The 23,837-nt window shown below is 53.9% G+C and overlaps 1 protein-coding gene across 2 annotated transcripts; it reads left to right on the forward strand.

The window, feature by feature from the left end:
• The first annotated feature begins 258 nt into the window (after positions 1 to 258).
• VPS18 (VPS18 core subunit of CORVET and HOPS complexes) lies at positions 259 to 9,157 on the forward strand. Of its 2 annotated transcripts, none has more exons than XM_077880658.1 (5): positions 259 to 681; positions 1,734 to 1,875; positions 4,420 to 4,511; positions 4,667 to 6,537; positions 7,809 to 9,157. In XM_077880658.1, exons 1-5 carry the CDS (start codon positions 591 to 593, stop codon positions 8,532 to 8,534), a joined length of 2,922 nt encoding a protein of 973 aa, XP_077736784.1. In that variant the 5' UTR covers positions 259 to 590; the 3' UTR covers positions 8,535 to 9,157. The 2 variants fall into 2 exon arrangements, with proteins under 2 accessions (XP_077736784.1, XP_077736785.1); XM_077880659.1 differs by lacking the exon at positions 259 to 681 and adding an exon at positions 888 to 1,028.
• The last annotated feature ends 14,680 nt before the right edge of the window (positions 9,158 to 23,837 follow it).

Here is a 23,837-nt window from a genome sequence, read left to right on the forward strand (position 1 = left end):
CCCCTCTGACGCGTCCGGGGCTCCGCCTCCAGCCGAGAGCTCCCGCAGCACTTCCGGCTCCCGCCCTCAGGGGCTGACCCGGCCCAGGCCCTGCCCCGGCCCAGGCCCGGCCCCGCCCCCGCCTTGGCCCCGCCCCCGCCTTGGCCCCGCCTCCTCTCCCGTCGCCCTCCCCGCCTCCTAGCGGCCGGCCGCGATTCGTTCCTACGCGAGCAGACGTGGGGTGCTGAGAACCCGGAAGTTACGTTATAGGCGCGCGTCCCGGGGGCGGGAGTCAGCTGAGCTGCCGGGGCGAGGTTGGGATCTTCTGGAAGCGGCTGAAGGGAGCCAGTGATCTTTCAGGGGGCGGGAGCGGGGTGCAGGACTGCGCCAGATTCAGGGGGTGGGCTCCCCGGGCTTCTCGCTCTATAAGGCGAGAGCGAGAAAATCCTCGGGAATTTTAAGAGGAGGAGTGGGCGGCGGATTGCCAAGATCTGTCAGGTTCTTGTCGCGGTTGGGGAGACGTAGTTTCCAATCCAGGGCGACGGGGATCCCTGGGGGAAGCCCTGTTGTAGTCCCTGGGCCCGGGACGGAGGGCCCAGAGGCCGGGCACCATGGCGTCCATCCTGGATGAATACGAGGACTCCCTGTCCCGCTCAGCCGTCTTGCAGCCGGGCTGCCCCAGCGTGGGCATCCCCCACTCGGGTAAGGGAGTGAAGGGTGCCGCTCACCCTATCCGCTCACCTGGCACCTTCGGGGGACGATCAGGGGAGTAACTCCAAGAGGTCCGGTTCATCGCCCGGAGGTGCAAGTCCAGGTCTAGGCCCCTGATTCTCCTCAGGCTCTCTCGGCCCCCAGCTGGTGGATGGTCGAAGTTTGAAAAGAGCAGCAAGAGCAGCCTCGTGATCTACGCCCTGCCACTAGGGTCCTGAGAGGAAACTGGGACCTAGATAAGGAAGTGACTTGTCTACAGAGCCACTGTTGAGAGAACTGAGACTAGGCTTCAGGCTGCAGCCAGAGCTTATGCTTTTCCTACCAGGCCCCATCTGGAGGTGGGAGGAAGAGAGTGGTCAAAGAAAATGGTGGAAGGGGAATGTTGTAGGGGAAGGAAGGCTGGTTCTAGAGGGAATTTCGTCACTGAACAGGGAAAAATGAAGTTATTTTAGGCCTTTGCTAGATCTGGGTGCGGCCTGGTGTTGAGGGGAAATTTTTGTAGAAAGTAGGACAGAGTGAGCAGAGGAGTCTGAAGTGCTGGGATATTTTGTGCAATGGTAAAAACATGAGAGCAAAAGCTAGAGAGAAAGAAGCTGCAGTTTGATTGGAACTGTTCCCCAGGGCTCCCTCTGCCTTCATTCTTCTGGAGACTCAGAGCATTACTGCATGGGCAGGGAGGAGGGGAGAGAGTGGATCTAGAATACTTCAGTTGAGCTGGGATTGCTGGGCCCAAGATTGACAAGGGGAAACATCCAACCCCTCCCTCTCGGTACCATTGGGAGCAGGTACAAGACAGTGCAGCAGCAGGACTGTGGTTCAAAGAATCCACCCCTCAGGGCTGTCATTATGTGTGAAAAGAGCCCAGGATCCCTATTGTTGAGGTGATTAGCAGACTACTTGATATATTGATAATTAAACTTTTAACCAAGGGCTTGAGGTTAGGAATATGTTGGGAAGGTGGGGTGGAAACTTTTTTTGTTGCCTCTCCTTGTCCTTCCTCCATGTTTTCCATAGCTAAGCTTTAATTCCCTCCTTTCCTGTAGGGTATGTGAATGCCCAGCTAGAGAAGGAAGTGCCCATCTTCACGAAGCAGCGCATTGACTTTACCCCTTCTGAGCGTATTACCAGTCTTGTCGTCTCTTGTAATCAGCTCTGCATGAGCCTGGGCAAGGACACACTACTCCGGTAAGTGAGAGCCCAAAAGGTTTAGGAGTAGGGAGTAGATTAGTGGTCACTGACTGGGGCCTTTCTTTCACTGCAGATGAAATAGTAGATTTGGAATTTTCCAGAAATATCCATTCCCAAAGAGAATTAATATAGTTAAATCAGGTAGACCTGGATCAGATCCCAGATTTCTACTTACCAGCAAGTCATCCCCAGTCTCTCTAAATGTGTCCCTTCATCTGTTAAAGATAGTACCAACTCACAAATTAGTCATATTGATCAGGGGAACTGTCTAGAGTCCTAAAGTAAATCCACTATAAATGGAAATAATATATCTCAATAAAACTGGAAATAAATACATACATACATACATTAAGTGGAAATAATATATAACAAAGGTGTCAGCAAGCAAAATCGTTTATCCAGAATAACTATCTGGGATAAAACAGAACTAAGCTTCTATATCACAAAAATAAGTTCCAGGTAGAATAATGATTTAAATATAAAAAATACACTGAATGTCAAAAGAATATTTAATGGGAGCACCTGGGTGGTTCAGTCAGTAAAGTGTTTGACTCCTGATTTGGGCTCAGGTCATGATTTTGGGGTTGTGAGATTAAGTTTCACATCGAGCTCTGTGCTGGGCATGGAGCTTGCTTGAGAGTCCCTCTTTCTCTTCCCTCCCTTTTCAAAAAAATTAAAATATAAAATAAAAAAAAAATAAGAGAGGGGTGTCTAAGTGGCTCGGTTGGTTAGGCATCTGATTCTTGATTTCAGTTCAGGTCATGATCTCAGGATTATGAGATCAAGTCCTGCATTGGACTGAGCACAAAGCTTGCTTAAGACTCTCTTCTCCCTCTCCCTCTGTCCCTCCCCATACCCCCTTCCACTCGTGGACTCGAGTGTGCACACTCTCTCTCTTTCTCTCTCTAAAATTAGTTAAGTAAATAAATAATGATAAACTTATAAGAAAAAGCATTTGAATCAGGTCACGGTCAAAGATGGTGGAAAAAATGATGTTTCTCCACGTGATTAAGGATTTACATCCCTATTCCTTAAAAAAAACCCTTACAAATTAATAAGAAAAAGACACTTCAGGAGAAAAGGGAGGGCAAAGAATATAAACCAGCAATTTACAAAAGAAGAACTGTGCCTTTCTAGTAAACATCTAAAAATATTTTCAGCCTTTGGGTTGTACAGTACCATGTTTTTAACCTATCAGATTGACAAAAATTAGAAACAGTAACATACAGTGCTGGTGAAGACACACAAAGGAGGACTCTCACATGCTGCTGGTGACAGTGTAAATTGCCACCATGTTTTTGGAAAAGTAATCTAGCAGCATTATTTGTAGTAGGAAAAACTGGACTCAAACTGAATGCCCATCAACAGGAAAAAGGTAAAATTATGGTTGAGCCATAAAGGGGAAAATTATGCAGTTTTTGAAATAGTGAGTTAGAGCTGTATCTGTTGACACAGTAGAATGTTCATGAAATATCATCAAGTGAGAATAGGAAGTTATAAATTTTTTTTTAAATGCTGAGTATCTTTTTTTTTTTTTTAAGATTTTATTTATTTATTCATGAGAGACACGCAGAGAGGCAGAGACACAGGCACAGTCTCAATCGAGTGATGTGGGACTTGATCCTGGGACTCCGAGATCACGCCCTGGGCCAAAGGCAGATGCCCAACCACTGCGCCACCCAGGCGTCCCAGCAAGTTGTAAATTAATATGTATATGTACAGACACAACATGAAGAATTTTTTGTTAAAACATAAAAACTGAGGAAACAACTATGTTGTAAGCATGGAGAAAGACATTAAAACCAATTTTGTCTATGGAGAATGGCAGGTTTTAGAAGAAATCACTATACGTCTTTGATTGTTTAGAATGAGCATATAATTTGAAAAGAATTTAATAAGGGAAATATAACTTACAGGAACACTTGTCAAGGTTATCATGAAGATTTTTTTTTTTTTAAGATTTTATTTAAGAGAGAGGGAGCAAGCATGAGGGTGGGGGAGAGCAGAGAGAGAGAGAGAAAAAGAGGCAGATTCTCTGGATATGGGGCTCCAAGCTCGATCCCAGGACCCTGAGATCATGACCTGAGCCAAAGGCAGACACTTAATCGACTGAGCCAACCGGGTTATCCCCATGGTTATCCTGAAGATTAATGGAGCTCTACTAGGTTAAGCTCTTGGCATGGTGCTTGGTATATAGAAACCGCTCAGTAACTGTTAGCAATCTGGTTGCCTGTCTTCCCAGACGTACTGCAGATCTACTAAGAAGAGGAAAAGACTTGTGTTTAGTGACTTCTCAAAATGAAACGGAAGAATTCTCAGGGTGGAGGGTTCTTAAGTAGGACCCTGTATGTATTTCAGAGTTCCCTTGGGATTGTATGCAGAATTTTTTTTTTTTTTTGTATGCAGAATTTTATGTGCGAATATAGATTTCAGGGCAGAAGGACTGTGGCTTTCATCAGTTATAAAGAGGTTTGTGATTTTGTGATTCCAAAAAATGATCTGTCCTTCTCTGGAGTGATGCTGTGATTCTTGTCTCAACAGCATTGACTTGGGCAAGGCAAACGAACCCAACCACGTGGAGCTGGGGCGCAAGGATGATGCCAAGGTTCACAAGATGTTTCTGGACCACACTGGTAAATGGTGGTGGAGGTCTGAGGTTGGAGGGCGAGTGGAGCAGAGGGTAGGTCACTGCCTGAGCAGGTGGGATCTGAGAGTGGTAAAGGCAAGGAGGAGGCTGAGGGTGGGAATGGCAGTGTTCTGTAAGGTGCCATCCTCTCCCCCACTCCAGGCTCTCACCTGCTGATTGCTCTGAGCAGCACTGAGGTCCTCTATGTGAACCGTAACGGACAGAAGGTACGGCCACTGGCACGGTGGAAGGGGCAGCTGGTGGAGAGTGTGGGCTGGAACAAGGCACTGGGCAGTGAGAGCAGCACAGGCCCCATCCTGGTCGGCACTGCCCAAGGCCAGATCTTCGAAGCAGAGCTCTCTGCCAGTGAGGGTGGGCTCTTCGGCCCTGCCCCGGATCTCTACTTCCGCCCATTGTATGTTCTGAATGAAGAAGGGGGTCCAGCACCTGTGTGCTCCCTTGAGGCCGAGCGAGGCCCTGATGGGCGTGGCTTCGTGATCGCCACCACCCGGCAGCGCCTCTTCCAGTTCATAGGCCGAGCAGCTGAGGGAACTGAGGCCCAGGGCTTCTCGGGGCTCTTTGCTGCCTACGCTGACCACCCACCCCCATTCCGTGAGTTCCCCAGCAGTCTGGGCTACAGTGAGTTGGCCTTCTATACCCCCAAACTGCGTTCTGCACCTCGGGCCTTTGCCTGGATGATGGGGGATGGCGTGTTGTATGGAGCATTGGACTGTGGGCGCCCCGATTCCCTGCTGAGCGAGGAGCGTGTCTGGGAGTACCCAGAGGGGGTAGGTCCTGGGGCCAGCCCACCCCTGGCCATCGTCCTGACCCAGTTCCACTTCCTGCTGCTGCTGGTTGACCGAGTGGAGGCAGTGTGCACCCTGACGGGGCAGGTGGTGCTGCGGGATCACTTCCTGGAGAAGTTTGGGCCACTGAAGCACATGGTGAAGGACTCTTCCACAGGCCACCTGTGGGCCTACACTGAGCGAGCCGTCTTCCGCTACCACGTACAGCGGGAGGCCCGAGATGTCTGGCGCACCTACCTGGACATGAACCGCTTCGACCTGGCCAAAGAGTATTGCCGAGAGCGGCCTGACTGCCTGGACACTGTCCTGGCCCGAGAGGCCGATTTCTGTTTTCGTCAACGCCGTTACCTGGAGAGCGCCCGCTGCTATGCCCTGACTCAGAGCTACTTTGAGGAAATCGCCCTCAAGTTCTTGGAGGCCCGACAGGAGGAGGCTCTAGCTGAGTTCCTACAGCGAAAACTGGCCAGTTTGAAGCCTGCTGAGCGAACCCAGGCCACACTGCTTACCACCTGGCTGACAGAGCTTTACCTGAGCCGGCTAGGAGCACTACAGGGTGATCCTGAGGCCCTGAACTTATACCGGGAAACACGGGAGCGCTTCCGGTCCTTCCTCAGCAGTCCCCGCCACAAAGAGTGGCTCTTTGCCAGCCGGGCCTCCATCCACGAACTGCTGGCCAGCCATGGGGACACGGAACATATGGTGTACTTTGCCGTGATCATGCAGGACTATGAGCGGGTGGTGGCATACCATTGCCAGCACGAGGCCTATGAGGAAGCCCTGGCTGTGCTTGCTCGCCACCGTGACCCCCAGCTCTTCTATAAGTTCTCACCCATCCTCATCCGTCACATTCCTCGCCAGCTGGTAGATGCTTGGATTGAGCTGGGCAGCCGCCTGGACGCCCGGCAGCTCATCCCTGCCCTGGTGAACTACAGCCAGGGTGGTGAGGCCCAGCAGGTGAGCCAGGCCATCCGCTACATGGAGTTCTGCGTGAATGTGCTGGGCGAGACTGAGCAGGCTATTCACAATTACCTGCTGTCGCTCTATGCCCGAGGCCAGCCTGCCTCACTGCTGGCCTACCTTGAGCAGGCAGGGGCCAGCCCACACCGTGTGCATTACGACCTCAAGTATGCGCTGCGGCTTTGTGCTGAGCACGGCCACCACCGTGCTTGTGTCCACGTCTACAAGGTCCTAGAGCTGTATGAGGAGGCCGTGGACTTGGCCCTGCAGGTGAGCCAATGAGTTTTGACCCCTCCAGCACAGGGGCCTGGAGAGCAGTCTCATCAGATGCTGAGGGTTTGGAGTGGGGGGCTGTGGCTAGAGGGTGCTGGCTACTCTTGTGGAAAGGTGCTATAGTATAGAGTTTAAGAACGTGGACTCTGAGGCCAGCGTTTGAAGTCTGGTTCTGCCACTTAATAAGCTGTATGACCTCAGGCTGATTTCCAACCCTCTCTTTGCCTCAGATCATTCAGCCACAAATGGGATAATATTCTAGTACTTCCCTTCTAGGGTTGATGAGCATAGTGTATACGGAAAGTGCTCAGAACAGTGCCTGCCCTGCTGGTAAGTTCTACACATGTGCTAGCGCTAGTAATTGCGTTACAGTCACAACTGCCAGCGGGGAGAGTGCTGAGTTACATTTTTCAATCATGAGTTATCACGTGCCTTTGGATAATATGAAATGCTTAGTGAAAATGCAAATTCCTGGGTCTGAATCCAGGACTTGCTGTATTAGAAAGTTGAAGGTGGGGCCCAAAAATCTGTATTTTGAATATGCTCCCTAAATGATTTTTATTTTATTTATTTATTTATTTATTTATTTATTTATTTATTTATAATTATTTTTTTTTCTTCATTTATTTATGATAGTCACACAGAGAGAGAGAAAGAGAGGCAGAGACACAAGCAGAGGGAGAAGCAGGCTCCATGCACCGGGAGCCCGATGTGGGATTCGATCCCGGGTCTCCAGGATCGCGCCCTGGGCCAAAGGCAGGCGCCAAACCGCTGCGCCAACCAGGGATCCCCCTAAATGATTTTTAAATTTGCCAAAAATCAGGGGTGCCTGAGTGGCTCAGTCAGCTGTCTTCAGCTCAGGCTATGATCCCGGGGTGTTGGGATCGAGCCTCAGATCAGGCTCCTGCTCAGCGGGGAGTCTACCTCTCCATCTCCCTCTGCCTCTCACCCCTACCCCCACCCATGCTCTTTCTCACTCGCTCTCTCTCAAATAATAAAATCTTTAAATAAATAAAATAAATTTGCCCAAATCAAAGCCCCCTCATCGTAGGTAGCTTGTACAAAGCTTTGACAGGGCCAGGCCTGTGATTGAGACAGGTTCCTTTCTGGACCCCCAGAAGCCCCCACATTTCTTGCTGCCCAGAATGTTGGGAATCCTTCCTTGGGACCTCTCCTGGGGCCCAGGTTCCCCCTGGGCGTCTGTGTCTCCCACAGTCTGTTCCAAGGGGGCAAGGGTCTTGACCCTACCCCTCACGGTCTCCCCACAGGTGGATGTGGACCTGGCCAAACAGTGTGCCGACTTGCCTGAGGAGGACGAGGAACTGCGTAAGAAACTGTGGCTGAAGATCGCTCGGCACGTGGTGCAAGAGGAGGAAGACGTGCAGACAGCCATGGCCTGCCTGGCCAGCTGCCCCCTGCTCAAGATTGAGGATGTGCTGCCCTTCTTTCCTGACTTCGTCACCATCGACCACTTCAAGGAGGCGATCTGCAGCTCGCTCAGGGCCTACAACCACCACATCCAAGAGCTGCAGCGGGAGATGGAGGAGGCCACAGCCAGTGCCCAGCGCATCCGGCGAGACCTACAGGAACTGCGGGGCCGGTACGGGGCAGTGGAGCCCCAGGACAAGTGCGCCACCTGCGACTTCCCCCTGCTCAACCGGCCTTTTTACCTTTTCCTCTGTGGCCACATGTTCCATGCTGACTGCCTGCTGCAGGCTGTGCGGCCGGGCCTGCCCGCCTACAAGCAGGCCCGGCTGGAGGAGCTGCAGCGGAAGCTGGGAGCTGCCCCGGCCCCTACCAAGGGCTCCGCCCGTGCCAAGGAGGCCGAGGCAGGGGCAGCCACAGCAGGGCCCAGTCGGGAGCAGCTTAAGGCTGACCTGGATGAACTGGTGGCGGCTGAGTGCGTGTACTGTGGGGAGCTGATGATCCGCTCCATTGACCGGCCCTTCATTGACCCCCAGCGCTATGAGGAGGAGCACCTCAGTTGGCTGTAGGAGGGTGTGGCCCTGCTGGGTGGGCAAGCGGCCGGGGGCACTTGCGCCCTCTGGGGAAGGCCACGCGGGGGTCTGTGCTCAGTTGTTGAGACTGCTGGGCTGTGACAGCATCAGGGAGAGTGGGAGTATAGCTGTTGCTGTAAGGTGCCATCCGTGAGTGTGTTCTGCCACTGTCCTGTCCGCGCTCTTCTTCAGAGCTGCTCTAGAGCTGCTGTTATGCCAAGCCATCTGCCTGCCTCCCAGTAGAGGGCCTTAGTCTAGAGAGGTCAGAATTCTGACCCCATCACTGTCCCCCCTCCATCTAACAGGCCTCTTTTCCTTTTTACTTTCCACAGGCATCCTGTTCACTTCTATAGTGAGACTAGCATTCTTTCTTTTCACTTCATGGCCCTTCTCTCTCAGAGGAAGGCCTCTCCCATATCTGCCCCTAGGTCCCAGAAACCGAAAGACAGCCCCTCCAAGCCCTGGACGTAGAGGATGGGAAAGGTGATGCCAGTGGTGGGTGCCTCTCGTGTACACCTTCTGGGGCTCTGGTGTGTGGGGGTGCCCTGGGGAAGAGGGCCTCATGGAGGCCAGCGGGAGAGGGTGATGGGGTTGGGGAGCATTAAACTGCCTGCACTGCACTGGGGGCTCTGGACTTGATGGCTTTGTGTTGATGCTGGTCTGAGAAGTGTGTGAGTCATTTCCAGGGGGTTACCACAGGGAGGCTGCTGGGACCCTGAACGCTTTCCAGCCGTGGCCTTCACTCCCTCACCTGGAGATGTGACCAATTGATTTTGCTATTCTTGTGATTTGCTCACTCCCTTGTCCCTCCTCCATCCTCTCTGCCTCCAGGCTTCAGCTGGGACCCAAGGCCCCCCATCCTCTCAGAGCAAGAACTGTTCTCTATTTGGCCGGCAGGTGGTGCTGCTCCCCACAGAATCCTTCACAGGCAACTGGGGGACACTGATTTCTTGTCACCTTCTCCACTGCTGCTTCCTCGGTCTGTTCCTCCCTAGCATGTTCTGAGAGTCTATACTGCCTAACCATGAATCTAAGTCCTCATCCTTCTTCCTGCCATTAGCCCTTAGGCCTGCTAGATTTTGCTTGCCCTTCCCTTTGCCAGCCTGGATCCTTGCATCCCCAGCTTCTGCCAGCTTTGAGACTGCCACTGCCACCATCCATGGTGTTTGGCAGATAGATTTTTCCTCATCTGACTCCTGTGACCTGCCCCTCCCTGTCCAGATTACACTTGTGTAGTTTGGCTACCCTAGGGAGTCCTGGATCGGGGCCTTCCTGTGACATCAGAGAGCACCCTTTGCTCCATGGACTGGGGTTCACAGTCCACTGCCCTGCAGTATGGGTGTGGTCTATCAGCTGCCCAGACTGAAACAAAATAACAAAATAAGTGGGTGTTCCTAGAATCAGGCGAGTGAAGCCCCCTGACTAGTGACTGCAGGCTTTTCTCTCCCCTGCAGACTAGCCCTTCTCCAAGACCTTCACCTCCTGCAGTCCTGGTGAAGTCTTGCCCTGCTCAGGTACCTCCAACCACTAGAACAACAGTGTCTCCTTGTGGCCTCTGCCAACGGACAGGCTAGAAGCTGCCCATCTTTGATGAGCCTCAGACTCCCCATCTTCCACCTAAAGCAAGAGGGAGCAAATGTGAAGCAGTTGGTAATCACTGGGTGGTTTGAGAACATCCTAATCCTGTTCCTCGTGTACCAAGAAGATTTAAAGGGCTCTTGTTCCCTCTTCCCATGTGGCCTAAGGCTCCCCTCATACCTAGACCAGCCCAGTAGAGGACTAAGGGGTACTGTTCCCCACTATCAGTATTAGGTCTAAACTTTGACCTGCCACTTACACGGTCACTTGCTTAGAACAGCTTGGGTTGTCTGTCTCTGCACATAATGGGTGCCTAATACATGTTAGTTAAACAAACACTGCCTTATCGCTCCCTCCTCCCGGAGGACTTGACTAAGACAGCCTGGGATGCCCTTCCCCCTTCTGTCCTCTCTGGAGCCTGCCCATCTGGTCCTAGGCTGCTTCCTCTTTCCTGGAAAAAAAGGCCTCAGGCTTCCTTGGCACTGACAGAATGGGGTTCCGTTGAGTCAGGGCAACGGGAAGCCACAGCTCTTAGATCCCTGGAAACCAAGCAAGGCCTGGAATGGAGGGGAGAGAGAAGGCCCTTGGGGCCTTGGCCCTAAGCCTGGGGAGGGCCAGAAGGGGGTGTGGTGGGGGAGCAGCTGTGTGGGCAGAGACCAAGATGAATGAGCTACTCCTGGAGCTGTCACTGGAAATAGGAGGAGTGGCCACAGGCAGTGACGCTGAGAACAGGGCAGGAGGCCCGTAAACAAGGAAGCCACCTGGGGGAGACTCAGGGCGGTCACTGGTCCTGGGGAGCAGGTGCTTCCTGAGGCGCGCCCTTGAGAGGGCTCTAGGGGGCTGCCTGGCCAAGTCATCAGCTGGCACGAGGGGGCGCTGTCGACTGGCTTCCCGAAACCACTGGCTCCTTTCCACCGCTCCACGGGGAGTGGCCATCGGAGGGTGTGACAACCCAGGTCTGAGCCCTGGCTTTCCCCGCCGGCGGCCCTCCCTTCTGTCCCTAAGGCAGGCTGGACAAGGGCACTAGCCCTGGCAGGTAGGGCACGGGGCTCCAAGCTGGCCAGCACGGGTGTGAGCTCATTCCCCCAGGACCACCAGTTCTCGCATCCCCCCTCCCCCCACCCCAGAGCTTAGGTTGCACACTGGGCCCGCATTGACTTCATTGGTTGGGAGGGGGCTCCGAGGCTACCAGGCTCCAGGCTGCCCTTGGAGCTGCCCCCCTGGCGCCAGGGAAACAAAAGGTTAGGGGGCCCAGAGGGAGTTATCTGGCCCCAACACCACCAAGGGATGGGGAGGGGCCCAGGAGGGGCATACCTCCTCCCCACTCCCCGAGCTCTGCAGATTCTTCGAGACACTTTCACAGGCGGAAATTCCCAGAGGTCAGAGGAGGGAAACGGTTAATTCCTTTTATTCAATGGGTCCCCCCTACACGCCTCCCCCCAGCTTCCTCCCTCCACTTCCCGCCCCCCCCTGTGTGAACAGGAAGTGGAGAGGAAAAGGCTCCGAGCTGAGCAGCTGGGAGCAGGAGGCAGGGAGTGGGCGGCCGGCTTGGTGCCAGCCCTGCCCAGGCCTCTTGGTCGCTTGCTGGAGGGCCAGACCCACCGTGGCCTGGGAAAGAACCTGCAGCCCTGCTGACAAGTGGCAGCGGAGCCGGGTAACAGCCTAGTGTCGGAACCTCTTCTCTCAACCTGCTTCTAGGTCAAAGGCTGCTGCCAGAAGGGCGCAAGGCATCCTCCGTCAAGACACAGCTGCCCTTGCCACTGCAGCCCCACCCCCACCGCAGGCTGGGCATCCTGAGGCTGGCAGGCATCTCTTCAGGCAGCCGCCAGTCCTGGCACTGGCTCCAGCACTCAGCCCCTTGGCCCTGCCAGTTCTTTGAAGCTCATGCAGTGCTTCCTGTTTGGGGCAGGCAATGCCAGAGCCCCTCCCCCACCATTGTTCTGTAGAGACCATAGGTCCATCTGTTGCCCCATGGTGGGGCCCCTAGGCAGTGCCACACGGGAGCAGCACCACAAAGGACCCTGCTGGCAGCTTTGATTGTGTGGAGTGAAGCTGGGGCCTGAAGCAGGTTGAGGGTGAATGGTGGTCAGAGGCAGGCCTGGCATGGGCAGTGGGCTAGAAGGAGGATGCTAGGTAGTTCTAGTCCCAGGGCAATCAGAGCCCCCAGCTTTCCCCTCCACCTGGAATGTGGCTAGGATGCTATTCAGGGAGCTCTACCTGCTGAAGCCACCAGGAGAGGAATGCCATTCTCATGCCCAGTCTCCAAAAGGGGAAACTGAGGCAGGGGGCCAACTTTGGTCTAGGATGGCTGATAAAGGAGGCACAAAGTACAGTTCTTCTCTCAAGGGGATTAGCCCTTCTTGCTGATTACCCTCTGATTGGGTGCTTTCCTCTCCCCAAGCTCTTTGCTGTTTCTCAGCTTCTGCCTTGAAGTAGCTCTTGAGCTGAGAAGTCAGGAACCACACAGGGTCACTGGGAGGTTAGGGTGGCCCTAGGTTGGTGACCAGCAACCAGTGTGCACTGAGAACAAGCCCAGGCAGGCCCAGCAGGAAAAGAGAAAGGGGCATTGGTCTGGCCCCAGGAAAACGGGTGCTGCTGAAGTTCCCAGATGGTCGGAGCTGAGTCTGTTTCCCAGGTGCGGGGGCAGGCGCTGTGCATCTGCAGCTCACCTCCTCTGCCTAATCTCACAGCTCTGTCTCCAACCTCCTTCCTCCCACAGGGCTGGAAGCCCAGACGAGGTCTACCCCACTTCCCTTACCAGATTCTCTGGCTTCTCACCAGCCCAGAACCTGAACTACCTAGACCATGCCTCCCGAAGGTCAACAGTGCCGAGACCTTGGCTGCTCTTGTTCAAAGAAAAGCCTTCATGGATGTTTGGTGCCTGAAATTGAAATGCTGAGCGTCCCTGGTGGAAGCTGGGCCGAGAGGTCCACACCCCTGTTTAGTGTCCTCTATTCCTCCACCCCAATCTCTGTGGGATTGTCAGGATGCTGAGAGGAACCCAGTTGGAAAACCATTGAGCTGCCCATCCCACCTCGTGAACTTAACAGATACTGAATCTCAGAGGAGAAATTGGTGGCTGACGTGAAGCTGTAGCCAGCATCCCGTCCCTTCTCCATGAGATCCACCATAGGAACCCCCATGCCCATTGGGAGCCAAACACTGTCCTTGGCTTCACTGTGCTCACTCTCCATCTCTAGCTAAAAATGCATTGAGCTGAGGGAAAGGGCAGTGATTTGGAAAGAGTAAGTGTTAAGTCTCTGCCATTTACCGGCTGTCAGGTTAACCGTCCCCTCAGAACTTCCAATATCTTCACTCTAAAATGTGAATAAATATTACAGAACTTGGAGGCTCAAGTGTAGCTTAGACAAGAACAGTGCAGCATATCAGGCCGGGCCCCTGAACAATTCCTGTTGGCTTGTTTCTCTTCTACTTCATTCTGTGCCTCATTCCTCTGGGACTGGGACCCTGTAAGCCCTATCGTGGCTCTTCCCTCACAAAGCCCTCTGATCTTCTCTTTGGGAAGCAGAGAGGAATTGGAAGATTGAATTGCTTGAGAAGGCTTCTCTGGTCTCTCAAAAGATGACAATTCTAGGGAAGAGGTTCAGGATGATCCTGAGAGAGGAATCCCTCAGGCATATAGAATATGGCCACTGAGGGCAGCCTGAGTGGCTCAGCAATTTAGCACTGCCTTTAGCCTGGGGCCTGATCCTGAAGACCTGGGATGGAGTCCCACATTGGGCTCCCGGCATGGAGCCTACTTCTCCCTCTGCCTGTGTCTCTGCCTCTCTGTGTGTGTGTCTCATGAATAAATAAATAAATAAAACCTTCTAAAAAAATCTTAAAAAAAAAAAAAAAAAAGAATATGGCCACTGAGGTAGGACAGGAGTGCTGCTTTGGGGGGTGGGGTTCCGGTTTCCTGGAGGACAGAGGACACTACTCTTGCTCCAGGGCCAGATAGGATAGGCTGAGGGAGCTGGGCCAGGCGTGGCTCCTGTGCCAGCCTGCCCTCAGGGTCCAGCCCAGAGCTTGCACAACAGCCTGGCTGGCTGGCTGGCACTCCCCTGGGAGCTTCAGGAAGCCCCTCTTGTCCCCCCCAACCTTTGACCCCTCAGGCCTGTGCAGGCCAGAATTCCAGGCAGCTGTCCTCTCTTTTACCTTCTGTTCCTGGCCATTTCCCTTTAAGGCTGGAACTCAGAGATACCCCAAACTCTCACTTTATAGCTCATCCTTTTACATGCTGTCTGGTACAGACCAGCTGGAGCCTCCCTGGGGTTGCTCCCGATACTCCCTTCGTGGGCAGTGGGGACCCTGGGTCATAAGCCAGTGGGTAGGACCCTTGGAGTGTAGCTACCTGAAGGGCCTAAGCCTTATGGGAAAGTGGCCCCAGCAAGTACTCCTGACCTCCAGACATCCCAGCTGTCTTGCTTGACTTCTCTGTCCCAGAGCTCAGCGGGCCAAGCCAAGAACAGAAGACAGAGCCTTCTCTCCCTCCATCCTCTGTGCAGTCAAAGTTGAAAGGACCCTTGATACTGTTCCATGTTAAACCATGCTGCACCTCACGGCACTCAGTTTCACAATCAAATAATTCCCTTTGGTATTCTAGCGGAATTTTTGCTTTTATTTTTTAGGGTTTCTTGGCCTTTTTTTTTTTTTTTAAGCAATCAGTCTAAATTTGTCATCACACATCCCCCATTTCCGCCCCTAAGGGCCTCCTTTTCATCCCCTGGAATCTGGAAACCATATGTGTGGGCAGAAACCCCCCAGCATCCCCCACAGCACCCTGGCCCAGCCTGGCCTCCACAGAGGCAGCCTGTTAGCTGGGTAAGAGTCTACACTCCAGGCTGGGGCTGGAAAGGGAGTTTCTCTTTGGACCTTCCCAGCTCAAGCCATGGAGAAGCCGTGTGGTCTAGTGGTTAGGGCTGGAACACATGGGTTCTGTCCCCAGCAATCTCTTTGACTAACGCCAGAAGCCTGGGAAAGTCCCCTTGGTATCCAACGGACTCAGTTTCCCCGTCCGCTAAGGGACTCAGAGCGTTCAGCTAGCTCATCTACCTACCTGCCTTGGTAAACAGAATTTTTGATCCAAAATTTTTGCTCTGTGACTTTGACAAATGGCTTAATCTTTCTAAACTTCGATTTACTCCTCTATAAATTAGAGACTATTGAACACCTACCTCCTGGTTGTTGCTAGGATTAAATAAGAAAACATATTCTCAAGGGCCTAACATCAATAAACATTAGTTGTTAATAATAAGTAGAAATACATAATGAGGTGGCAGTGTGTTCTTAGCGGGTGCAGCTCTGGGGCCTAACCTGCCTGCCCCTGCCTCTCCTGCTCAGGCTGCCCTGGCCGGACCTTCTTTGGGCCTCCTCTGGCTCTAGAAAGGGAAGGGATGCACCAGCAGTGCTAGTAGATCAGGCCTGAAGCCCTGCTGCTCTGTCCCTGTCTCCATGGCGACCCCAGCCCCTCCCCTTCTTCCTTCCTCAGGAGCTTTCTGTTTACTGTAAACAGCTGCCCTAGCTCACTCAGCCCCAGCTGATCCCGCCCAGGGCCAGCCAGACCCTCTCTGAACTGGGGACAGGCTGGATGTGAAGGTCTCCGCACAGCATCCTGGGCTCCCAGCAGCCTTGAACACGCTCCATTTTCCCACCTGGACTGGAGGGGAGGCAGGAAGGGGAGAAGAAAGCCCTGTTACCTCAGACAAGGGCAGCCAGGATCTCAGAGACAAGAATCAATAGAGGACTGTGTAATTAAGGAGACTGTGCGGGGAGAGGCTGGTAGAGAGATCTCTGGCAGGGCCTTCAAAGTCTAGGTTCAGACCTGGGTTCAAATTCTGACCTGGATATATGAATGTGGTCATTATATGACTTCAGTCTGGTCATTTAACTTCCCTAAGCCCCACTCAGTTTACTGATTTGTAAAATGGAGGCGATGACACCCTCCTCAGAAGACTGGTTTGCTGTGTAGGTTGGTGATAACGCACTCACATTATCAGGGCATGTTGTTAGCCTGTTTTGGTGGTGGCTGGATTTATGATTTCACGTCTCAGATACTCTCCTGCTCAGTTCCAGCCTATTCCTCCACCAGGCATGCCTCAATCACACCAGCTGCAAGCATGTGTATGTGTGCACAAAGCACAGACACGTGCACACGGCAAATACACACAAGTCAAGCATAATGAAATGAATCTCACAAATGTCTGAGGCACAGAATCTCCATGAAGGTAGAGAGAGATTCCAGTTGTTTGCTTCTTTCTTTCTTTTTTAAAGATTTTATCTATTAAAAAAAAAAAGATTTTATCTATTTTAAGTAATCTCTACAACTCAGTGTGGGGCTTGAACTCACACCCTCGAGATCAAGAGTTGCATGCTTCACCAACTGAGCCAGCCAGGCACCCAAGTCCAGTTTCTTAAGCCCCTATCTGGGCCTGAGTAGAACAATAGAGGAGCTGGGATGTTGTCTGTACCACCATCACCGGGTCTTCACAAGTACCTACCTGTCTTTCTACTCAATCACCAGGATGGCACCTGCCCTCCCTGGTCAGCTGAAAACTGTGCAGGAATACAGAGAATGCTGTTAGGGTACGGCTCCCCATTCCTAGGGGTCAAGCTTTCAGGGGAGGATGTCTGGAATAGAGGCTTCTGGCACCCACCTGAGGGGCTCACATTGGTTTCTTTGACTCCAATGTCCTTGGAAGTACCAGCCAGTTAGGGGAGCCTTACAGGGTGAGATTGAGATGTCATTCCCCTTACCACCAGAACTAGGGAAAGCTGGGGTTAGGCAGGGGCATTCATCAATTTGAGTCATTCCCCACAAGCCCATGAGTAAGCGTGGCTCTGGATTTCCAGCACCCCTTCCCCATCAAGATGCCTGTTGGGTCTTCCAGGGCTGGTTCCTATTGGTCCCAGGTGTGGCCCTGGGGTTGCATCCCAGGATCAGCTCCTTCAGAAGCAGAGAGCAGCATCTGGAGGCTTGTGGGCCTGGCTGACTCTGCTGCCTCACACCTGCCTGCCAACAAGTGGGCCTAACTCCGGAGTTTCTGTCCTCACCCTGGTCTGGGCTGCATGAGCAAGGAGAGCAGCCCCCAGTACTATAAAGTCAGCCCCGTGGACAGGGCTGGAAATCCCCCACTTCTTACCTTGGCTGGTTGAGGAAACAGCCTCCCGGCAGCAGGCCACCTCCCGCCAGGGACTTTTCTCCTGGGGGTGACACAGCATACAGGGCAGCTTACAAGGGACCCTGGCCACACTTTAGCCAGCCCCCCGGGGGTAAGGGGAGTGTCACACAGAACCACTCTCTCCCTTGCAGGGAGCGTGGCAATCAAAGGTCCTAGAACCCTATGGGGACATAAGCAGGCCTGAAAGGGTAGCCAGGAAGGTCCACACTGCTGGTGGCGTCCGGGAATCTGACAGGGCCTAAGCGAGTCTGTACCCAGAGCTCACCAGCCTCTCCTTCACAGCTCCCTTCCCTTACCTAGCACCCAATCTGAAATGGGCTTCTACTGGAATACAAAGTCTTCACAGGGCTTTGGTCTCCCAGGGTAGTGGTTTCCAAACTGTTTTGATTATGAACATTTATGTTTAAATTACACACTATAGTCAAAACACATATGAAATATTATTAAATTTCAATTTATTTTTTACTTAAAAAAGATGTTTAAATGGAAATCTTCCTATTTCCTCCCACCTCCTGACAGATGGCCTTGCTCACTCCTGCACTCAGCCCACCATGGAGCCCTCCACACTGACAGATGAAGGCAGGATAGCCTCACTCAGAGCAGACCACCCCACCTTGCCGGAGGGTGCAGGGCATGGGGGGCAGCTCATTTTCTTAATCCTTTGCAAACCACAAACAGTTGAGTAACCCACATGTGAAGCTTTTCTATTTGTTGCTGTTCACTTGAAAAGAAACTTGGTCATCTTTGATAAGGCTCTCTTGCTGTAGTGGTGGTTCTGCTGTGGTTCCCTACCCCAAAGGCCCATGCAGCCTGTCCCTAGAACCACAACATCCCCATGCAGCAAGTGAGCATGGATTAAGGAAGAATGCACAGTGCTGTGTGTGTGTTTCACATTTGTGTACATGTGTGCACACACACCCGGGGTGTGCCAATCAAACAGAACCTGCTCAGGGACAGCCTATGTTTTCTGATCTGCTGGCTGTTGGGGCCTCATGCAAGTCACACAGGTACTGAGACACCTGCCATTAACCCTTCTGACCTGAGTCAGAAGAACCTCTGACACTGAATCATAGACTTTTATCTCATCTGCATTCTCACAACTCAACCGTTTAGATAGGTGAGGCAGCTATCAATATGTCCCTGGTGAGGGGAGGAGCCCGAGGCACGGGAGGAGAGGGAATCGCCCAAAGTTACAGGGTTTGACAGAGCTGGGTCCCCTGTGTGCTCCCCCTCCTCCCAGGGTCTCTCTCTTCGTCCTGCCACACTGCAGCTGTGGGGTGGCCTGCCTTTTCAGTCCCCTAGAGAGAAGACAAGCTTAGGACCTTCTCCCTGTCCTTGAAAATGTGACCCAGCCGTGGGTCAACCCTCCTAGCGGGGAGGAGAGAACCCTCTTCTGCCCAGGCCAGGGCCAGAGTTGCCCCCAGCTCCAGTTGGCCTGGCAGGCTTGGGGGGCCAGGGCTTCCTCCTTCACTCAAAGGATCGGAAGGATGGAAGGATGGGTCCTGGAAGGGTGGCAGAAGGGGAGGGTGAAGGGAGGAGGGCTCAACCTTCAGCCCCCTCCCCCCTCACTAACAGCTGTAATCTGCTTGGGAAAATCTCTCTCTCTCTCTCTTTTTTTTTTTTTTTTTCCGCACAGGAAAAAATATTAGTTGTCCCGATAACAAGGAAAACAAAATCCAGCGCAGGGCATCAGAGACTTCCTGAGGCGGGAAACAATGTCCAGGGAGTTCAGTGGAGAAGCTCGAGCTGGGAGGCTGAGGGGGAGCTGAGAGAGGACACTGGTCCAGGCCTATCCGGCCGGCGGGGGAGGGGGATGACAGATCGAGGAACTTGGAAAAAAGATTTCCCCCCCAAAACCTTGAAGTCTGGGCCATTGAGCTATATCCGGGAAATGATTCAGGAGCTGCACATCCCAACCGGGATCAGGCCCCATCAGCTCAGGTGCTCCGAGTCTACCTCTCTTCCCTCCCAGGCCCCAGCCTGTTCTGCACGGCGCTGTCGCTGTTTCAGGGTCTGGGGGACTAGAAGGTTTGGTGGCAGGGTCCCTGCTAGGGATCCGGGAGAGGCCATGGGCACCCCACAGACACCCCTCCTCCAAGGCTTTTCGCCTTGCCTCTCGGCCCTGCCAGTTGCTGCCCGGGGTAACTTGGGGGGAGGAGGCTGGGGGATCAAGAAGGGGTGGGCTTCTCCAAAGGCTCCACCCCCAAGCCCAGAGGAGGCTGTTGCCCATTTCCTGGGCACTTGTGCTATTCCGCTCTGCGGCCGGTGGGTGTGGCCTCTCAACACTGTGGGCTCTGGGAGGCCTCAGGACTTAAAGCAGGGCCCTGTGCTCCCAGTGAGGAGTGATTCTCAACCCCAGGTGCACAACGGGGTCATGTAGGGAGCGTTTCGAAAATACCAGTGCCTCCTAGGCCTCTTTTCTGAACAATTATATCAAAACCTCTAGGGAGCTGCTCAGGTGTTTCTTGTGTGTACTCAGGGCTGAGAAACCCCTGTTCCATGACCCTGTGAGCCTTTGGTCACTTGCTGGCTGGTCCCCTCCACCTGTGCCATCAGCCCTGACCCCTCAGTTCCAGGTTGGAGGAAATTACCCCCTGGGAAATTACCACCTAGCGGTTGACCTCCAGAGGTGCCTGCAGAGTTAGCTGACCAGCCAGAGGCCAGCTGCCTAACCCAATAGGAGGATCTGAGTTACTGCTGCCCCTTCCCTCTGCTCTCTTCCTCTTGGGTAATGAGGCCTGGGGCCTTTGTTTTTGGCCAACAGGAGTGTGACCAGAAACCTACCCACAGTTTAATTACAGCCCTGTTCACTGGCCATAGGCTGGCCACCCTCCACATCCAACCTGCCCAGCCCTTCAGCTCAACATCCCCCTACCTCATAGAGCCTGCAGCCCAGGTAACTCCTCCCCATATCCCAGGGTCATAGCTGGCTTTATTCTCAGGAGGACTTGAGGTTCCTTCCCCCATATGCCCTCAGCCCTAGCTCTGCACAAAGCCTAGGGCTCCTGGAGGTCTGGGCTATGAGCACAGGAGCTATGATCACCACCAAGGGCTGGGGGCCCTACCAAGGTACTGCTGCTGGTAAACTTACATGATAAACTAGTAAGGTCAGAGACCATTCCTTGTTCGTTTTTGATTGTTCGTCAACATGTCGCAGTCACCTAAGTGCCAGGTCTAAGGGGAGACACACACCTGAAGGGAGCCACAGTCCTTCCACTCAAAGGCCATCTCAAGACAGGGAAGGACCAGGGCACCTGGCTCTTGTGACTCTTGATCTTAGGGTTGTGAGCTCAAGCCCCATGTTGGGCATAGAGATTACTTTAAAGAGAGAAGAGACGCAGTGGCTCAGCAGTTTATTTTGTTTAGATTTTATTTATTTATTCATGAGAGACAGAGAGAGAGAGAGAGAGAGGAAAGACACAGGCAGAGGAAGAGGCAAGCTCCATGCAGAGAGCCTGACGTGGGACTCGATCCCGGGACCCCGGGGTCATGCCCTGGGCCAAAGGCACGCGCCAAACCGCTGAGCCACCCAGGCGTCCCGACTCCTGTCTTCTCCCGGGGCATGATCCCGCAATCCCAGGATCGCGTCCCACGTTGGGCTCCCTGAATGGAGCCTGCTTCTCCCTCTACCTGTGTCTCTCATGAATAAATAAATTTTTAAAATCTTAATAAGAGAGAGAGAGAGAGAAGGACTGTACTGAGCTATCACAATGAGTTCTCTGAAACGTTCTCAGGAACACTCTATCAGCATGGCGCAGGGAGTATAGCAACCGCTCCATAAATGTTTGTTGAACGAATATTTGTTTCTTAAGTGGAGGAGAGTATATCCCTCCCCTAGCTGTACAAATAAAAGGAGATATTTCAGGGGTCAGGGACAAGATGAGGTTCCAATTGCATCAAAAGAGAGGGGGAAAGGATAAAATGAGCCAGGGCAAGCCTGGTGCAAGAGAACTCACTAGGATCCCTTTTTTTTTGCTCCCAGCCAGGCTTTTACCAACTGAGGGGGCTTGGAAGTCTCTAGGGTCTGTCCTGAGGGCATGTGGGTTACCATCCCCTGTGCCCAAGTGGTCTTGCCCACCTGGAGAATCACCACAGATCCTGAAAGGCAGGACCATAGGAGCAGACTTTTCCCTTCTCCTAAGGGGGCCTTCGTGGCTTGGGATCCCCAGGGGTCTCCCCTTTCCTGTTGGAGGAGACCAACCCAGCTCTCAGCCCCCATCACAGCATTTTTCAAACAGGTGGAGGATGCTGTGGACAAGTAGCCACCTGGCTGTGGAGAGGGGAAGCCCCAGTGCATGCCCCTGGGGCTTCAGATGCCCCAGGGGAAGCAGTTTGCTGAGAAGCCACTGCCCGCTCCCCAGAAGCTTAGGCTCTGACCCTTGGCCTGGGCAGTGGGCAGCAGGCTTCAGGAGCTTGGGGTGAGGGGGCTTAGAAGGGAGGGGCTCCAGTCCCAGCTGCCTAGCTCTGGGTACTAACAGGCCATGCCGGGGGCAGCTGAGATTGAGGGGGGGGGGCACCACCACCTGCTTTTCCTTGTTTTGTTTTCAGGGCACTAATTACTGTGCTGAGCTCCGAGCTGCCTAATGAGGCCGTTTGGATTTCCTGTTGTTCTGGCTTCCCAAGACCCTTAAAGGGCCAGCATCTCACCAGGAGCATGCCTGGGTGGGACACCAACCCTTCTGGTGAGGGTGAGCACAGAGGGGCTATCCCTAGGTTCAGCCTCAATGCCAAGGGCATGACAAGGGGATGGTCTAGTACTTCCCAGCTGCTTACATCCTCCATGAGGACCTGCTCAGAAGTGCCCGCACCGGAAGCAGGAGCTTCAGAGCTGTGTAGCCTGGCCAGAGCCTGGGGTAGGGTGGGAGGGGGAGGCAAGGAGGCCCGGGCTGAGGAGGAAAGGCTGGTGATGTCACCAGTGCCCAGACTGTGAGAACCACTGCAGCACTAGGCAGGAGGGAAACGCCATGACGTCCTGTTCCCCCCCACACACTAGAAAATAAACACTTGTTGTCTGAGCAGCCAGCGCTACTTCCGAAGGGGCAGGCTAGCCAAGCTAGTGGCCCAGAAATGGGCCTCAGCCCAGCTTGAGCAAAGTTCTTTGCCCCAGTTGGATGCAGAAAGGCCTGCAGGTCAGGCTGCCCCGAACTCAGCCCCTCCATGGCACACCAGCAAACAGGGCTTACAGAATGCGCTCAGCCCTTCTGCACCTTACGGCTCATCTTTGCACACAGAGGAGCGGAGCGTGGCCCATGATTTCAGGGAACCCCCTTCCGTGCTTGCCTCAGGCTGCTGATGACCTGGCCGGGCAGGCGGGGGGGCACCCATCTGCCTCCCGAGGTGCCCTCAGGTCTCCGGCACAGCCTCAGCCCTAAGACCTGTCCCAGGTGCCCGTCAGGCCGCCCCAGACCATGGGTCCCCTGAGCCCCAGGAGCCCCGGCCTCCGCACCCTCGCACCCTCCCCCACAGACAGGGTGACGACATTGTTGTTCTTATACGGGGCCTTCCGCCTGAAGTTCCGGCTCCGCTAAATGGTGGGAATGAGGGTCCCAGGGACAAAGCCAGCCTGGTTCCCGCAGCCACCTCAGAATGGACGGAATCCCCATTGTGTGCGGCGCCCTGTGCCCGCCCTCCCCTTGCCCGCGCCGGACATGCCAACAAACAGCTCATTGAGCCCGGGGGAGGGGCCGGGAGACAACAATGTCCCCAGCGGGCCAGGGCAGTGAGCTCAGCTGGGGGTGGGGGCCGCCATGGAGGCCGAGGGCGATGATCTCAGCCCGGGGAGGGCGGCCCTTGCGACAGGCTGACCTGAGCCTGGCCTCCCCGGTGAGGCCGTGAGGCCGCGGGGGACTGACCAGGGCTGGCCTCACCCTGGCTGCCCCACCCCCGGGGCGAGCTGGGAACTGACCGGGACTTCTCACGCTTAAACTGCGCCAGCCCAGGGCGCCAAGCAGGCGCAGCAGGGGGCTCACAGGACCAGCAGAGCCAGCCCAGACCCAAGAGGCTGGCGGACCCTCCCTCTGCCCATTCCAGAAGGCCCCTGGGCGAGTCCCAGTCCAAACAGAGCCCTCCCAGGCCACCAGGTCACACCGACCACAGCAGGACTTTTGGATCAGTAAGCAGATGCACTGCCCTTAACCAGAACTATCTAAAGAGCAGGATCGGCCTGGAGAGGGGGTGAGGAGTGAGGATCCAATCCCTGGAGGTATTCAAGCTCTTGGTCACAGAATATGGGGTTGGACTAGGTGTCCTTGAGAGCTCACCTCACTCTGAGCTTCTCGAGACACCTATGGATTCTTTTTGTGGAGCTCCAGGCCTGAGGTTAGATGAACCCAAGCCTAATCCAACCCTTTATCCTCTTCTAGGCAAGTTTGGGCTTTCAGGCAGAACCTCAGGCCTCTGAGAGAAAAAGGAGGAAGTGGGAGAAGTGGCAGGGAAAGTGGCATGGCCAGAGTGGCCCTCACCCTCGGTATTAGAGCTGGGGAGTCCTGATGATGGTCATGTTCGCAGGACTGTTTCTGGAAAGCAGATGCTGGTAAAAAGA

Source organism: Canis aureus, chromosome 32 (genome assembly GCF_053574225.1).
Source record: "Canis aureus isolate CA01 chromosome 32, VMU_Caureus_v.1.0, whole genome shotgun sequence".
Lineage (NCBI taxonomy): Eukaryota > Metazoa > Chordata > Mammalia > Carnivora > Canidae > Canis > Canis aureus.

Excerpts from the sequence above, each read along its gene's own strand:
- VPS18 (XM_077880658.1), top strand. The coding sequence starts at position 591 with ATGGCGTCCATCCTGGATGAATACGAGGACTCCCTGTCCCGCTCAGCC. Across the intron at positions 682-1,733 it reads CGTGGGCATCCCCCACTCGG|GGTATGTGAATGCCCAGCTA; the intron begins GTAAGGGAGTGA and ends CCTTTCCTGTAG. Across the intron at positions 1,876-4,419 it reads GGCAAGGACACACTACTCCG|CATTGACTTGGGCAAGGCAA; the intron begins GTAAGTGAGAGC and ends TTGTCTCAACAG.